The sequence below is a fragment of the Acartia tonsa genome, chromosome 2, assembly GCF_053477335.1.
Source record: "Acartia tonsa isolate MP-2025a chromosome 2, ASM5347733v1, whole genome shotgun sequence".
Taxonomy (NCBI): Eukaryota; Metazoa; Arthropoda; class Copepoda; order Calanoida; family Acartiidae; genus Acartia; species Acartia tonsa.
This window is the reverse complement of record NC_137261.1, coordinates 40,226,340-40,244,113: the sequence shown is the minus strand read 5'-3', so window position 1 is coordinate 40,244,113 and position 17,774 is coordinate 40,226,340. Positions and strand designations below refer to the sequence as shown.

General features: G+C 31.2%; 1 protein-coding gene across 1 annotated transcript in view; it reads right to left on the bottom strand.

Moving 5' to 3' along the window:
- The window catches only part of LOC145311838 (uncharacterized), a 41,390-nt gene that overhangs the window by 16,539 nt on the left and 7,077 nt on the right, over positions 1-17,774 (bottom strand). The window contains exons 2-5 of the mRNA XM_080150837.1: positions 8,396-8,546; positions 7,999-8,128; positions 7,507-7,824; positions 5,887-6,219 (exon numbers count right to left, since the gene is read on the bottom strand). Of these exons, the coding sequence (XP_080006963.1) occupies positions 5,887-6,219; positions 7,507-7,824; positions 7,999-8,128; positions 8,396-8,546 (932 nt within the window). The remainder of the gene's footprint in view (positions 1-5,886; positions 6,220-7,506; positions 7,825-7,998; positions 8,129-8,395; positions 8,547-17,774) is intronic.

Genomic DNA, 17,774 nt, shown 5'->3' with positions numbered 1-17,774 from the left:
CAAGAAAAATGTTTTTCAGAATTAATTATGCATAGAAACAAAAGATTAAAATTGCGCGGCTTGTGTTAATAGTGGAAAAATGTTATGCATACCGTTAGAATCGTCATAAGCTTTAGTTTTTGGATATATAAGAACTATTTCTGCGCTCCGTATAGTACGTGGTAAATTGTTCCAACTTAAAACTTTTCAACCTTTTTCTCACATTTTTCAACATAGCTCCCAAACTATAAATAGCACGAAAATGGTACTTATATTTCAAAAACTAGATCTAAATCCACGGAACTTTCCCTATATCCCTGTAAGTGAGACAACAATAGTCCTAATCAGGTCTATATCCATGGAACTATCCATATATCCCTGTAAGTGAGACAACAATAGTCCTAATCAGATCTATAACCATGGAACTATCCCTATATCCCTGTAAGTGAGACAACAATAGTCCTAATCAGATCTATATCCATGGAACTATCCCTATATCCCTGTAAGTGAGACAACATTAGTCCTAATTAGATCTATAACCATGGAACTATCCATATATCCCTGTAAGTGAGACAACATTAGTTCTAATCAGATTTATATCCATGAAACTATCCTTATATCCCTGTAAGTGAGACAACATTAGTCCTAATCAGATCTATATCCATGGAACTATCCCTATATCCCTGTAAGTGAGACAACATTAGTCCTAATTAGATCTATAACCATGGAACTATCCCTGTAAGTGAGACAACATTAGTCCTAATTAGATCTATATCCATGGAACTATCCCTATATCCCTGTAAGTGAGACAACACTAGTCCTAATCAGATCTATATCCATGGAACTATCCCCATATCCCTGTAAGTGAGACAACAATAGTCCTAATCAGATCTATATCCATGGAACTATCCCTATATCCCTGTAAGTGAGACAACAATAGTCCTAATCAGATCTATATCCATGGAACTATCCCTATATCCCTGTAAGTGAGACAACATTAGTCCTAATCAGATCTATAACCATGGAACTATCCCTATATCCCTGTAAGTGAGACAACAATAGTCCTAATCAGATCTATATCGCCTTGTCACAGAAATAGGATCTATACAGGACCACAGACTGAGTGTGTGTGTGTGAGTCTGAGTAAAAAAGTGTGTGTGTGTGTGTGTCGGTGTCTCCTATAGAGTATTCAAGTTCTATTCATGAATTATTGTTCAAAGATCTGACCGTTTTTTTTATAATGCTGATTTATATTCTTTATAGTTGCCGCCAGGGAAGAAAAAATGTCCAAATTTGGAATGTAATTATTTATGGTTGCAGTTTCGGAGCCTGGCAATAAATAACTTATTACGTTTTAAAACCAAAATTTGTTTTTAATTGAAATATACATTTTTAGATTATACTAACCTGTAGATCTTAGAATGTTCAAAATATTTCCTTACAGGCCTTTATTTGAGATTAGTGGGGTGAATGTTATATTGGTTTGAAAAGTAAGAAATTGTCAGGGATCTAAATGAAGCTTCCATGAAAACTGTAGACCTTTTCATTTTATAATTTTTTTCAGCAACAAACTTTTTCCAATTGGCATTTTTCCTTTGAAATAATTTGATGTTAAAATTTGAATAATGATGTCAAAATTTATTTTAACAATGCTTTGTTCCTTAAAATGGCATGAAACTGTTATACTTTAATGAATGGGAAAATGTTGGTTTATTAAAGAATTGACCTTGATGCCTAAAATGCATAAAACTTTTTATACAAAGGAACAAAATTTTAATTTATTTTTGGTGGATCAAAATTCTTTATTATTTGTTAAAATGTATAATTTAAAGAAGGAATTTTAAAATAGTTCTAATGTACAACAAATAGGATGCCTGTAAGTGTTCCTCTTACATCTTAGCTTTTTATAGTGCCTATAAAAATGACGTCATACTGGTCTACCCTTCATCAATTAAAATGTATACTGGCCTGTCATTGGTAATTTAGTCTGTGTATCAACCTATCATTGGTCATTTGTATTGCAAGACGTCATTTTTTTATAGGCACTATAAACAGTATTCTTAGAATTTTGCTGTATTTTAAGTTACTCCAACAAAAATGATGTAAAAGTGATTTTCTTCCCCCCTACCAAGACTTTTTTGTATGCCTCAAATTTGACCGTGAAACTGGGGATTAATTTGTGAAATTGTACTATTAAACACACGTTCAAACATACACAAACACTCACACACATACGCACACTCTTACACAGACTTACATACATATCGCTACACAGAAACATACCACTGTGTTACACATAGTAAAATTAACAAGGACAATTAGATGGATAAGTTGTCTAGCAATTACAATCTTTCATTATTTTCTAACAGCATCTTTAATATCAATGGAGTATTAACGATGACATAAAGGTAAATTAATTTAGCAATTTATGTTTTATCTTTTTCAATTCTTAAATAGCAAGGAGTGAAAATATTTATGGAGAAGTTTCCCTCATAAGTATGTTTATAGGCTGACCATCAATTAATCAAATATTGATTAAGTTTAAAATAACTTTTTTGAACACTTAATATTATATAGAAAAATTAAGTAAAAGAACAAAAAAGATATGAGCAGACATATAAAAGGAAAAAAAAAACACATATTACTTGCAGAGCAACCTTACTATTTTGCCCTGTCTGTAAAGGAAAGGAAATGATAGTTGCATATTTAACTAAAGTCCAATTTTAAACATTTTCTAATCAATTTGTTCCATGTAGGATATTCAAATGTTGAATATATTCATAGTGTCGGGGATAGTTAAATGAGAGAAAAATATCTGACCCAATTCCCCTTATTCTGCTTGGATAAAACTCTTTAATTGCGATTTTTGCACCTTTATACTAAACGCAAATTTTTACTTATTTTGGCCATAAAGTTATATAAAAATAAATAGCTAAAAGAACCTCCTAGCTTTTTTTCTATAAAGTATTGAAAGCTTCGAATTGAATTTTAAAAAATAGTATAAACTGTATAAAAATAAGAATTTTTGGGATTTTAAATAACTATTTCAATGAATGGAAATCTTACCCTTCAAAGTGTTTCAAAGGAAGTATTTAGAAGATATAAATTGGAACATTTTGAAAAAAAAACAACATTAATCTTGATTAGTCGTTTTAAGCACTTTCTTAGAAATATAAATTTGTTTATAATCAAATCATAGGTTACCATTTTACTTTTATTGAGAAACTTTTGACTGGCAATAAAGCTGTAAAAGGCCTATCCTAACTATGAGAGGTCTCTGGTAACATGTGTGCTATGTTAATCTGTATCAACATTTCTTAAGGGCTTTATCACGGGGGGGATATTTTATCATAAGAAAAATATCATGCTTGGAATTTTTCCACCAGTCTAAAATATATTTTTTATACATATTTTAGTGATTTAATTATTTTAAAATTTTATCTTAAGATAAGAAATAAGTTTTTTCTTCAGTTTAAATGTCCCTTTCCCTGCCTTTATTCAAAAGTATTTAGAAATTTATTAGGTTATCAATCCAAGATTTTAAACACACGTTTCAAAAGAATTCGAAAAAGAAAAATTTATTTTAAAAGCATGTCTTCTTTTCAAAACTATGTTGTCCGGTAGTTATGAATGTACTTTACACACAAACCAAAAGTGCCTACATTATGGTTCTTTCCCTCTTTAAGTGCCCGTCGAACACGGAACCCACTTTTATTTCAATATCAAATCAAAAATATTAAAGAATGGGGGGGGGGGGGGGGGGGGTTCTTTGCCCAACAAGGCAATTTGAAAAAAAGCCAGAAAGATAGCGGATCAAATTATTATTTGACTTCTACCTAAAATCTTAAAATATGATACCACTCTTAATCTCATACCTTTTTAATTTTCCTATATTTTGGCAAAATATGTGTTATAATCCAAACCCTCCCCCCCCCTCTGAGATGTTCTCATCCTAACTAACTTAGTGGGAAAATAAGTCCATATGAGTCAGGAATGTAGGTATATATACATGACAGATGAAATAATCTTTCTTTAAATTAAAACCTTTTATTTTGTTTTTTTACGAAGCTGTTTATAGTGCTTATAAAAAATAACGCCATACAATATAAATGGACAGTGATAGACCAATACACAGACTAAATTACCAATGGCAGGAATATCATTTTTATTGACCAATGGTAGGCCAGTATGACATAAATTTTTTATATTCAATATAAAAAGCTTTATTTTACAAAAAGAATTCTTCTTAAATTTACAAAATACAAATTAATTTTGAACTTATCTTCTTAGACTATTGCCCTATTCCTACATTCCTGATATTTGATGGGCTATTATGTAATGTATCCCATTATGCCAATAAACTATGATTTAACCTTTCCGAGTACATCACATCAATATGGGAACCATTGCATTGGGGATATTATTTACTAGATGGTATTATATCATTAATAATCCACTTACTAGCATAAAAGTAATTTTTATAAATTTTCTCTAAAACATTTTTATTTTGATGTCTGTTTTTAAATATATTTAGTGGAATTATAATACTATAGATATCATTTAATTCTTAAGTATTGAAAAACTTTCGGTTTTATGAGGCTAAGATTCTTTTTATTCGCCCAATTTCTGTCAATTTTTAGATTAAAAGTATGTATGTATATCAGAATTATTTTTTTGATTTTTGCCTTTGGCTGATGTATTTTTTCCCAACCCCTCACCGTACCAAAGTATTTGCCAACCAAAAAGTACCACCCCCCCCCCCCCTGGAAAACATTAATGTATTTGGCGTGTGAAAATACTTCGGGCCATTAGTCCCACTTTGGGGGACATTTGGGTTTGCTGGAAAAAAGGACATTAATGTGTAATAAAGACCCAGTACATTTAACCATTGCTACCCTGTTAAACTTGGCAGCAACCTGCTGACACCCAAACTTGCTGTTACGTTGACATTAAGTATCACGATATACAATTAAAAACCCCCATCGAACATTATTTATTTATTTATTTTCATGCATGTTGATTGTTGATATAACAACAACATCAAAGTTTGCCAGTGGATGGTGAGGCAAAAAAAACACTCTTTTGTCATTGAATTCATTAAGCAGTTAGCTACGTCAAAGAATGGCCTTTTTATATTTATTATTTTAATAGCAAAGCTACTCGTTTTGCTTTTTAGTAGGTTGGTCTGATTTGCTCTTGTTATAAAAAATAAATTGGAAGATTTTTGTATTTTTGTTTTAAGATTTAAAAAAAAATTAAAATCTAAAAACATTGAAAAGCATTAAAAGCCTAATCTTCGCAAAAACTTCTTAATGCTTGTAAAATTATAAAATATTTACAATATTAAAAAAAACATTAATTTTGTTAAACCCAAGAGTAAAAAAACCGCAGCAACTTGGTGGAAACATTTCCTCATTTTTAAAAACTTATTTGAAAACCAATGAACATAATCGTCCTAGTTTTATATATTTTGCTCACAGCGTTGTGGTTTATATATAAATATTTTTATATAATTAATTAATGAATTTCGATAGGGAAGCTTTTGTATGGGTTAATCAATAAAACTGTTTTTATATTAAATTAGATTTAATTATAGATATTGGTCACTATTATAGGCTTTGTTAAGGTCAATTGTACTAATTATTTACCTAAGCCAAGTTATTGGATTTTTAATAGTGTAAAGAAAACTATTCAAATCATACAATGGATTATAAAACTACAAATCTAAAATGTAAAATTAAATCATAGAGTTATAGAATCTGATGAAGCTAAAAGGAGCATAAAAAATGAAAGTTGTCTCTAATAAACAAAGCTTTAAAACTTTCTTAGCATCTGTGTATAGGATTTTAGTTTTAGCTATTTCATTCTACCTAAGAAGCAAAGCTACGCAATAATAGTTGAACTGACCTGCACGCAAAGCCTCCATGGAGACCGAAGGATACGGCATGGCATACGGATACCCTGGCGCCTTCAAATTCTTTGGCTTCCGTCTCGGCCGATACTTATAGTCCGGATGGTCGGTCATATGCTTGGCGCGGATCCGCTTAGCCTCATCGATGAACGGCCGCTTCTCGCTCTCCGTCAACAGCTTCCACTCGGAGCCCAGTCGTTTTGAGATCTCGGAGTTGTGCATTTTTGGGTTCTCCTGCGCTATCTGGCGCCGTTTCATCCTTGACCAGACCATGAAGGCGTTCATGGGCCGCTTGATGTGCTCTCCACCTTTCTCTTTATCTTTGTCGTCTACAAAAATATCAATGGATTTAAAGCTTCTCAGATGGCATTTAATTGCACGGTTTTTTTTATAGCTGGTGTATATTGTATAACAAGCTTTTTTAAAAGTAAAACTATATTCTATTGCGATTGAAGAAAAAGCCCCCTGTTTAGATTTTTAAAAATCAAACAATGACCCATTTAATTGCATGACTTTTGTCCGAACTAGTTTAGGACATTAAGCATTCTTAACGGAATAGCTTAAAGCATTACATAAAAATTTCTTTTTTAAGCTAAAAAATACAAAATGTACTTGATAAAATAAACATGAACTTGGCCAGGGATAAGGGATAATACATCTGAATAAAAATCTTTTACGTCATTTTTTACAGATATTATTTCAAGAAAATATGTAAATCGCCATGAAAAAATTATTTTGGCATATTGTTAAAAAGTTGTGGTAAAATAGTTTTTATTTACAGGTACCATCCCTTATCCCTTAAATTGACGCATAAAAAGTATTTCTTAGATCTAGAATACACAAATAAATAAAAGTGAATACTATACATGTGGTGCACTGAAAAGATGTTTTCTATCATTTTCTATTGTGTAAAATAGAATTCTATTCAAGAAAAAGAACTATCATGGATGAAGGATCAATTTAAAGCATATAAAACTAAAATTAATTTTAAAAATCAAGGATTTCTTTGATAAAAAGATGTTTAAAAATTTTGGACCATGGAAAAAAAACGAAGTAGCGTGTTTCGTCGTATTTTCACAGTAACTTTTCTCCTATTTTTAGGCACTGTAGGGGGCACTTACCCTGCGGGGCAATCATTTACATTTACCTAACCCATACAACCTATCAAAAGCTACTGTGAAAATACGACGAAACCTCCTTTTCGCTTTTTTCCATAATCCATTTTTTTTGCAGTTTCTAAACCAAATGCAAAAGTTTTCTTATAAATTTTTGATTCGGTAGTGAAATCTCTTTTTTTTATGAATCATTAATGGTACTTTACTCCTGGTGCAAAGAAATCTGATCAATAGGACAGATCTTTTGTTGTTGAAATGACAAAGAATCACATAACACCTGTATTTTTAAACTGCTGATTAACAAGTTCTTTACAACATTTCTATTTTAATTCATTCTACCATCAATCAAAATTAATTTAAATTTTTTCTTTTGTTATTAATTTGGACGCAAACAGGCTATTTAACTCATCAAAACGACCAAAAAAATTAAATAATAAAACAGAATTATTACTTATACCTTCTTAGGTGGAAAGACTATGAAACATGTGAATAACTATTTACCTGGGCTTAAAGACGAATGTGAAGTTGAATGTGGTGGAGAAATTGAGTTGGTCATATTGGAAATTCTTGCTAAACTATCCTGAGCCTCGGTCAACCTGGCCAGGCTGTCGTGTGCGTCGGTCAGCTTGCTCAGGCAGTCCTGACCGCCCATGGACAGGCGCGAGAGTGTGTCAGCTCCGGGCAGTCCCTGCAGCCGGGCTAGGCTCTCCTGGCTGTACTTTGAGAAGTGGTCCTGGCTGTACATCATGTTGGAGGATGGGTCTGTGGAACCTGGAGGTGATCTGTAACTGTCTGGGTGCTGGTGGAGCCTCTCACTACCTGAGAATTTAAGATTTAAACTTTTTATTTAATATAATTTAATGTTATCATTAATAAAATAATTTCTTAAAATAGTTCATTAAGTTAAGATCCCAGGATTACCATAAAAAAATATTGAATTCTATGTTCTAAGATACGGACTGCTAAATTAAAATAAAACTTAAAAACATTTACCTGGAGGTGTATATGTATCCAGGTATCCAGGCTCTGTTTTGATAAGCTGTTGGGACTCTTGGGCTTGATGCGGTTGGTAGTGCTGTTGGTAATTCAACTGTTGTAATGGCTGTTGTTCTCTTAGGGGCTCCTAGAGTTATAATATTAATCAGTATTAATGTTCTTGATGGTATAATGTTTTTCAACTGTTGACGTTGTAGTAAATAAACACGTATTGACTTTCTTATATAGGCTAAGTAGTTGCTACGCTTTTTGCGTGATTTTTTATGGGTACCTAACAAAAATTAGCTATAGAGGAGGACAATCCCTTTTTTATTAATCTAAAATCCCCTGCAACTAAGGGGGAAGATTAATTTAATTTCCTTTGTTCCTTCCCTAAATTCATAAGAAAGCTTACCTTATATACTGAGTCTACATCTTTATGATAACCACCATTGGCAGACTTTAGACTTGCATAGCTCTGCTCCTTCGCATAAATATTCTCCTTGTATTGATTATGATGTGCGCTGGGTGTAGATACTCCCCCTCCAACACCGGATGGATCGATGCTAAAATATAAAAGAAATTTTTAAATTTTATTTTTTAATTTTTAAGATTTGAATAATATTAACTAGGGTCATGTGGTGAGTTTATCCCTTCAGGACAGCGCTGTCTTGCAAATTTCAGTTTTTGGTGCAAATTTAAATTAATTTTAGAATAGACTCAAATATACCCATGATTAAAATAAAGCTTCCATGAAAGGCACAAATTATTAAAGACAACTTTGTATTATAAACGAGAAATATATATATTGCCTCAAATGTTTGATCTATCTAAGCCTCTGATAGTTTTGCTATTTATGGACATACTTTTTCTTGATATTTTATATTTATTTAACTTGGTCTCCCCGATCCTACAAAATAATAATATCGAGTGTTTTTAAAAATATCCCAGGGAGGGAGGGGACATTGGGCTGTTTATTACACTAGTCCCCAAAGTTTTATATTGACGTTTTCTTATTTCTTGGCTCAACAACTTTGGGAACTTCTATTGAATTCTTATTGGCTAATTCATGAGTGTCTAAACGTTTCAACCACTAATTGTAATCTACAGGAGGGTAATTTTGTGTATTAATATTGAAGACGTACAACAATTTATCGGCCATTGTCTTATCCTTTTAGATCTCTGAAAATATCAACTCTTGGTTTTGATGGGTTTATTAAATTTTATTAAAATATATTTTTATTTTTGAAAAGTAACCCGCAGATTACACATGAATAATCTGTAATGATACACAGAGATTGGACAATAGGGTTTAGTTGGATATTCGAAACGGTTGAATATAAGTTAAGTCTGACTTTAAATTAAACTTAAATTTTTCAAGTTTCCACTAAAAGATTCTCAATTTTCACGTCAATCATTGATTTTTGGTAAAATTGTCATATTTTCTTCTGCCTGTTTTGATAAACTTATTATTTTTGAATTAGAAAACAGTCATTTTTTTCGGCATACCACAAAATTTACAAAAAGTTCACTCCCTTTACACCCTTTGGGAGGGGATTTTAATCCGCTTCTTTTTGGGACATTTCTAGGGGAGGGGGTAAAAAGTTTTTGAATTTCTATAACAAGAAAATGTGAGGGTCGTGTGTTTCATTTTTTTATATTTTAAAAAATATTTTAACATGTTATAGTTTTAAAAATTCATATTTATCCAAAGGTGAGACTTTTTATGAGATATCTCTTATATTTTTATCCAATATTATGTTTCTACATTGATTAGGCTATTGTTTGTTTCTTAGTTAAAAAAAATAGCCCTCACACTTTGTTAAATAAGTGTTGAAATAGCAGTTTTTTCCCTCCAAAATCTAAAGTTGTAAATGTATAAAAAAAATATTTGTTTTAACAGTAGTAAGTTTTTAATAAAGACCATTTATATAATTTTTGTGTGAATTAACACACTAAATATACACACACAAACACACACACACAGAGTAGAGTTTAGTTACAGTTTCCTATATTTTGAGGACCAGGCAAAATTGTCCTATTGTCCTCAAGCACAAAGGACTGGGGACACACTGTTAAAAATGTCCACAAATTTTTTGAAAATGAAATTTTAATTGCTATTTTTTAAAGCAATGAAAATTAAATTTTTAAGTGTTAAATTTTACCTACGTTAACTTGTAAATATTGGTAAGAAGAATGGGGTTTAGATTGATAAAATATAAAATTTTTAATTCCGATCTTTCTTGTTTCAGGGTTATATTTAAAACTAGCGGCTTCGCCCCTAGCCTCTAGGGGCTTTGCCCCAAGAGGTTTGATCAAACCAATTTTTCGTATTTTAGATTTAAAATAATAAAGAAAAATTTTTTTTTTTTTTGGGGGGGGATTCTTTTTTTGGGGGGGGGGTAGTCGACCCCACTATTTTAATTTTAGTTTTAAAAAGAAATTTTTTTTTTTTTTTTGGGGGGGGGTATTTTTCATTCTAAGGGATGGTTAGGGGTGTCCCACCCCCCAAGAAAATAGTTATAAACCTTCCCGGGAACTATGAGAAGCTACCCTGTAAAGGAGGACCCGATCGGTTGAGCGGTTAGCGAGATCCTTCGCTACAAACAAACAGACAAACACACAAACACACACACACACAAACACACAGACAGACATCGTTCTACTTTGTATTATAGATATAGATTTAATATGAAATTTTTAACCCTTACAGATCGGGGGGGGGGTCATATTGACCCCCCCCTCTAGTTTTTTCAATGTCATTTTTTTTGTAGGTAAGATGGAGAGCTGTGACTTCATGACTTTTTAAGTTTAGTAATTATACGTCGGCAAGAGTTGATTTTATTAGGATATCTGGTCTGTGTCGGTCGTGGTGTCCGGTCAAAGTCGGTTGGGTAGCACCAAAATTAAAAAAATATTCTAAATAAATCTTAATTTCTACATTATGACTTTTGTGTATAAGGTAGAAACCTAATTTTTTTTTGGTGAATACTGAGATATCAATGACCTTATGAGAAATGTGGTGTTATGACCGTTTGACCGCACCCTGACCGACTTTATGACTGATTTTTGTCCGGCTTTTACTACAGACATATATCATGAATATCGTGGCTTCTATTACAGCTAGAGACCTAAAATTTTTTTTGGTAAATCCTTGAGCAACAATAAACAGATAAAAATATTAATTGGCGCCGCCAACCGCCGTTTTACCGCCGTAACCGCCGAAAATGGCGGTTTCCGTTATTTGCCGTTTTTCGGCGATGATCAGAAAAAGTAATTTTTTTGTTATGAAAAATAAAAGTTCGTCCTAAAATTTGGTCATCCTAGCTGCAAAATTGGCCGCTCTACAGCTGTTTTAAAATTTAGCGGCTGGCCGCTAAAAAGCGGCTAAGGAGCGGCCTGACCGCTATGACTAGAAAAAGTAATTTTCTCTAAAAATACACATGAACCACCAGAAAAAAAATTTACGTCTTTATCTGTAACAGAAGCCGAGATAGAGGGGGGGTCAATATGACCCCCCCCCCCGATCTATTAAGGTGGGAATAGGGGCCCGATCTGTAAGGGTTAAGAGTGTAAAGGGCAGAAAGGGCAATATAGCAGAGGGACTTTATTTCTAGGCCAGTATTGTTCAATATAATACCAATATAAATACTAACTCTGGGATACTATACAAGTCTATATCACAATAATTAGATCAGAATTTTTAAAGAAAATATGTATTAGGACATAAAAATGCTATCAATTATTTTCCAAAGCTTTTTAACATGCAGCATCCTAAGAAAGATTTATTTGAAATTCCAATCTAAGGTTAGATAAATGCTAAAAATTTTGAAACATTTGCAATGTTTTTTCTCTCAAAATTTAGGATTCGGGACTGAAAAAAGCCTAAAACCATCCCGAAAACTATGTGAAGCTTACCCTAAATGGAGGACTCGATCGGTTCAGTAATTATTGAAATCGCTAAAGCTACAGAAAAAAATACTTTTTTATATTAGCATTTTTTTTAAAAACTCACACACACACACATTTAGAACATAAAATTGAAATATAGCAGTATAAATACAGCTTGCTAAATGGTAAATGTGTATCAATAACTCAATTCTAAGTCTATGTATGCTTATTGTAATAGTCCTTTCAATTCAACCTAAATTTCGTTTAAGTGATAGAAGAGAAAAGAATGGGTAGAATGGGATCATTGGTTATGTATAAAGGATAGCATATAAACTACATAAAAATTAGCAGATAATTGATTTAGAATATTAAACTCTATAAAACCATGTTAGAAGAATTAAAGAGGGGGGTTAAAGGTAAAGCTGTCATACCTTAATATTACATACAGAATACTTTTAATTTGTATTATAAATCTACCTGGTTTAAAAACTTTGAATTAAGGTAAAGGGGGGAGGAGAGGGGTTACAGTTTGTGTATATATGGTTGACTAAAGGGGTCTCCACCCCCCCCCCCCAAATCAGTATATCTAAATGGTTAGTTAGGCTATTATGTATGAATAGTAATTGTAATGTTTAGGACCATAAATTTTACAATTTATATTCCCACACAATTTTTTTTTTACAGTCAGAAATTTACAGGGAGGGAGGGGACATTAGACTAAAAATTAAACATACTAGATCCAAAAATTTTAAAGCCACGCTTCCAGACTTTAGGTACTGTTACAGAATCTTGGTTGGTTGATTTAAAACTAGTATTGTTCAACCAAAAATTGTATCTACAGAATGTATATTAATTTAACTTCCATTGTCTTTTCCCTTAAGATCCCTAATGTTTTAGTTTTACATTGAAAGGAGAATCTACATTAGTAAACAAACTCCTATGATCCTAAAATGCTTTAAAAACTAAAGAAACACAAAAGGCGCAACAAAAATCAGAGAGCATTTGTAGGAATTCAAAAAATGAGATATATTTGGTGTTTGGCTAAATTAATTCAAGTAAATTTTAGAATAGCTGTGAAACTTACAAAATGCATAATATTGTTAATGCTTATTATAATTATCAATCTACTGATGTTTGTATCTATTTATTGATATAGGGTGTAGTGCCAAATTTAAGATTATTCTCATATTATATAAAGATCATGGTTTCCAGAAAAAGAAATATCTTATGATTACATCTTTTAAAAAATGTAAATGTATTGTTTAAAAAGATGGTTTTTTAGTCAATATCAAAATGCAAATTTTAAATTTTTCAGCAAATTGTACATATGGCCTATTTTAATGACTTTTATCAAATCTTGGCAACCCTTTTACTGTACTAAGGTGAGATGTACTAGCTTCCCGTAGCCTTCTGTCATATATCTATGAGAGGTAGAGTATCTTGTTAATCCTAGTTTTAGGATGTTTACTTCCAATTTCAATGGTTTTATATTCTTAAATATTTACATTCTCAAAGACATTATTCATCAATTATGCCTATGTATTGATATTTGCAATGGACTCTTATTCTTGCGTCGATAAAATAACAGCACAACAGTTTAACAGAGGCGATAGCAAGAAAGAGAGAAAGGAGCAGAGATGCTGCCAGATTTTCAGATATTGGACAATATGAAGTAAGAATTAATCCGGAAACTAGAAATCCCAAATCTGACACCTAGAGCTCAATATTTTCCTACTAGTATATGCTAAAATATCTTTTTATATTTCTGTACAAAAAAATCTGAGAGATATTGTACATAAAAAAAACTATTTTGCCTCATCCATATATTTCCCTATTTTATAAAAGTAACATATCCCTGACAAAAAAATGAATCATAATGTTTAATAATTTTCATTTTTAAAAAAATCCTACATTTTTTAGTTTAGAAATTAATTAATTTCTGAACTATCTAAATCTAGTACAATAAAAGAGAAATTAAATTAAATGTTTCAAGAATAACAATTTAGTGTATATTCATGTAAGAAGATGCTAAGAAATTTATAATGCAACACTTGTATGGAATCAAAATACATTATGTTTCTTTTAAGAATGACAAAAAGAATAAAAATAGTGTGAAAAAGGGAGATAGGGACAATTTTTCTAATAAATATTTAAGCTATTTTTTTTATAATATCTTACTTTTGTACATAAATGTCAATAGTATTAATGCTTAATGTTGGTCATAATATAAACGTAAATATAATGGAAGTTATTTTAGTTATGAGCAAGTCCATTATTTGCAAGCCATAACCATTTTTATCAAAAGTCATACAATCTTTTAAGACCAAAGCAACAAACAATTTTAAAATCATACCATGTTCCTAGTGAAGTAAAAAGGAGAGAGAGAAAGGTTTGTGTGTGTGAAAGAGAAAGAGAAAGAAAGAGAGAGTGAGAGAGAGAGAGAGAGAGAGAGAGAGAGAGAGAGAGAGAGAGAGATACAAAAACGTAAAGAATGATATTTAAGAAAGTTAATTTTAATCTATTCTAAGGAAGTAAGGTTTCAACATTAAACACTGGATTAACTAAACCTACATTCATAAGAAAATAGTTACAAAATTTAATATCTATTCAGTGAACCACTTTTGTACCCCCCCCTTACTCCTCCTCCCCAATAAAGTTTTGAGTGCAAATATTCACTATGCTTCTTTCATGTTTTTAAAACAACAACTTCTTTAGAGAATAAGTTAAGGAACATTCAGACAAGTCCCGTAGTGGCAATGTTCGAAAAGTTAGGTTTTGTTTAAAAATTAAGAAACGGGGGGGGGGGTGGGGTTTATTAACCATTTTAAGTGTTCCTGAAAATTAATCTTGGGATCCTAAATGAAAACAATGAAGTTTAAAAGACAGCTTCCTATGAGATATCAAACAAGAACAAGTAAGATACAAAGGGAGCGAATATTTTACATTGGAAGAAAAGTTTTTTACCCTGTTAGTGCAAGAAAAAAGTTAAAAATAGATATTCAATAAAATTAACTGTCAGTTTTGACTGGTTGGCGGATGCAAAAGATATTTTTGGGAAACAATATCCTTTTCAACACACAACCAAAATGATATTTTAAATGTATGTAGAGACGCTTAGCTCCCAAAGATGTTTATAAATAATAGGGCTACATCTAAATTAAGGTCTTGATAAAAGGTTTCTAATGAAGGAAAATTTTGGAGGGCATAGCATGACTTGTCCAATTTTAGGCTTTATATTCATAACTTTCTGAGAGTAACAGTCTGGGCAATAACAGACATCTCTTTATTATGGAGAGGATAGTATTTATAGACAGACGTCTTGTTATTTTATGCACGGAATTGTGGCTGCCTCTAGCCTCTAGTATTTGATTTTAGAAGAAAAAAACCTACCAAGGACCTTAAAAAAGCTTCCCTGAAATATCGACAACGTCGAGAGATAAATATCAGTCCAGTTGCTAGCAAGATCTTTCGCTACAGACAGAAATACATCCTGTTACTTTAGTGTAAAGCAATGTTTTATTTTTCCTTCCAAATTAAAAATTAAAATCCTTTATAATGATACAAAATGCTTTTTATAAATCAATTATAAGGAAAAATTATATTTAGATAGCCTATTAATTTATTTTTAAAAAAGTTTTTATTTAATTGATGTTCGGTTAAATATGTTATATCCTTTAAAATTAATGAGCTATTCACCAAGGAGGAAGGGGGCAGTGAACTGTAAATTTGTGAAAAATGTTTAAAAACAATGGGTACTTTTATAAAATCTTGTTTGGTTGACAGTTGGCTCAAATAAACAGTTTCCAAACTTTTCATCCAATAACTATTATAACTTTTTTATTATTATCGGGGATGTACAACAATTTATCGTCTATTGTGTTATCCCTTTAGATCCCTGACAATTTAAATATTATCAACTGACAATGCTAAAACACACACAATAAAGGGCGTTAGATTAAAAAAAGACAAAACATAAAAAGTATAGAGGAGAGGAGAGGATAGCCATTCAAATGTATTCAACTATTGAAATTTAACCTCTTTTGTTTTATTGAAGCACACAAACAAACATACATTTAATTTTTTTATAGCACAGATTCTCTACTACTATGGTATGTTCGTTATATGTTCATCTGTTAATAAAATGTTACAGAAGTATCAACTCATTTAAGTAAAACGCATTGAAAAAGTTTATGTATAATTTTATAATTACTTGACGAAATTATCTAATTGGATAATTTTTCCAGTATCGCTTCGAAACCGATTAATATCCGGTGGATAATGACCAGTTCTCAGACATACTGAAAAAATATGTTAGCATCGTATTAAATCCAGTTTTTTTAGGCCGTGTTTTCGGCATTTTGAGTCTAAGAACTGGTTTGATCTTTTAATTTTACATTTTTATATCCTCGTAAAGCTGTTTATAATACGATGCGATAAATAACTATTTACAGTTAATTTTTGATTACACACGCTGATTGTGGACAAAATTGTCCTTGTCACCCCAAAACCAATGACAATAGCAGATTATACATATCCCACTTTTATGTGCATATACCCTTTTTAAAACAAAGAGAATGCTTTTTAAATTAAGTATAATTTTGAAGCCTCAAATCGTTGATGAAATTTAAATACTACATATTAATGTGCTAATTTTTAGGCATTCTGAACGTTAAAATATTCGTTATTTGGACAAAATGTGTTGCTTTTTTCTGCATTTTGTTAGATAATTGCATGCTATTATATTTAAAACAACCAGCTGAAAAAATGCAAATAAAATAGGTGTAAAAAATAAATATGTAAGAGATATAATGTGTAATCTAAGTTGTTCCTATTGAAAAGTTTAACGAATGTATTGTTTTTGCTGTCATTACTAGAAACACATTGGTCTCAAACAAAAGTTTTGGGTTTAAAATTAAATAACTTAAAATTAAAGAGTTATAGGTAGATATAAACAAATCTGACTTAAAGAAATATCAGAATACTCTTCCCCCTCAAATTCTTTTTTTAAATTAATCATAAAATGATATCGTACCAGTTTGAAAAAAGAAATTTGACCATTTATAAGCCATAGTAATTTTATAACACAGCTCTGAAGTAATTGATATTCTGTGTTAGTTTTGTATCAATGGTTAGGGGACACAATATCAAATAAGGATTAGATTCAAGTGCCAGTGTTGAAAAGTTGGACCATTTTTTGTTCTATACACTTCAACTTGAATTAGGACTATTCAGGTTTCTATATTTAAGTTGAGGCTTCTTTTTGGGGCTTTTTTTTCATTATTACTAGCGGCTGTTTCAATAGAATTTCGTGTGTATGCATTTGAAGGGGAAGGGTGGGTTCGGAAGATAGTATAAAACCATCACAAGACTTTTTTAGGAATAAAACAATCCAAAACCTTCCCGAATCTATGCTATGCCTCCCTAAAGTAAAGATACCAATCGGTTCAGTGAAGGTTGGTTAGCGAGATCTTAACATACAGACATAAAAAATTTACATTATAGATGGTAGGCAGTTGTTTTCACTGATAAAACTGAACATCTTTTCTTGTTTTTATTATTTAGAGCAATTTTGTTTTTAAAAAGAATAAAAGTTGTGTTTAGTGTAAAAATTACAAAACATCATCGTATAAACCCTGAAAAACTGTGTGTTAGCGTTGTTTAATAATATGCTTTGATTTAAATCAATTAGTCTAGCCACTACTATTTGTCATTTAATTGTCTATTCTATATACGATAATATTAAACTAGGATGACAACTTCCAAAAGTAACGGATCGATCAAAAATAGTTACAATTTCAGACTGACATTGTGAGTTACAAAGTAGATGCATATGATACATGGAATCATAACAAAATCTAAAAGAAATAATTTATTTGGAATTTTCAGATAGAGAGAGAGAGGGG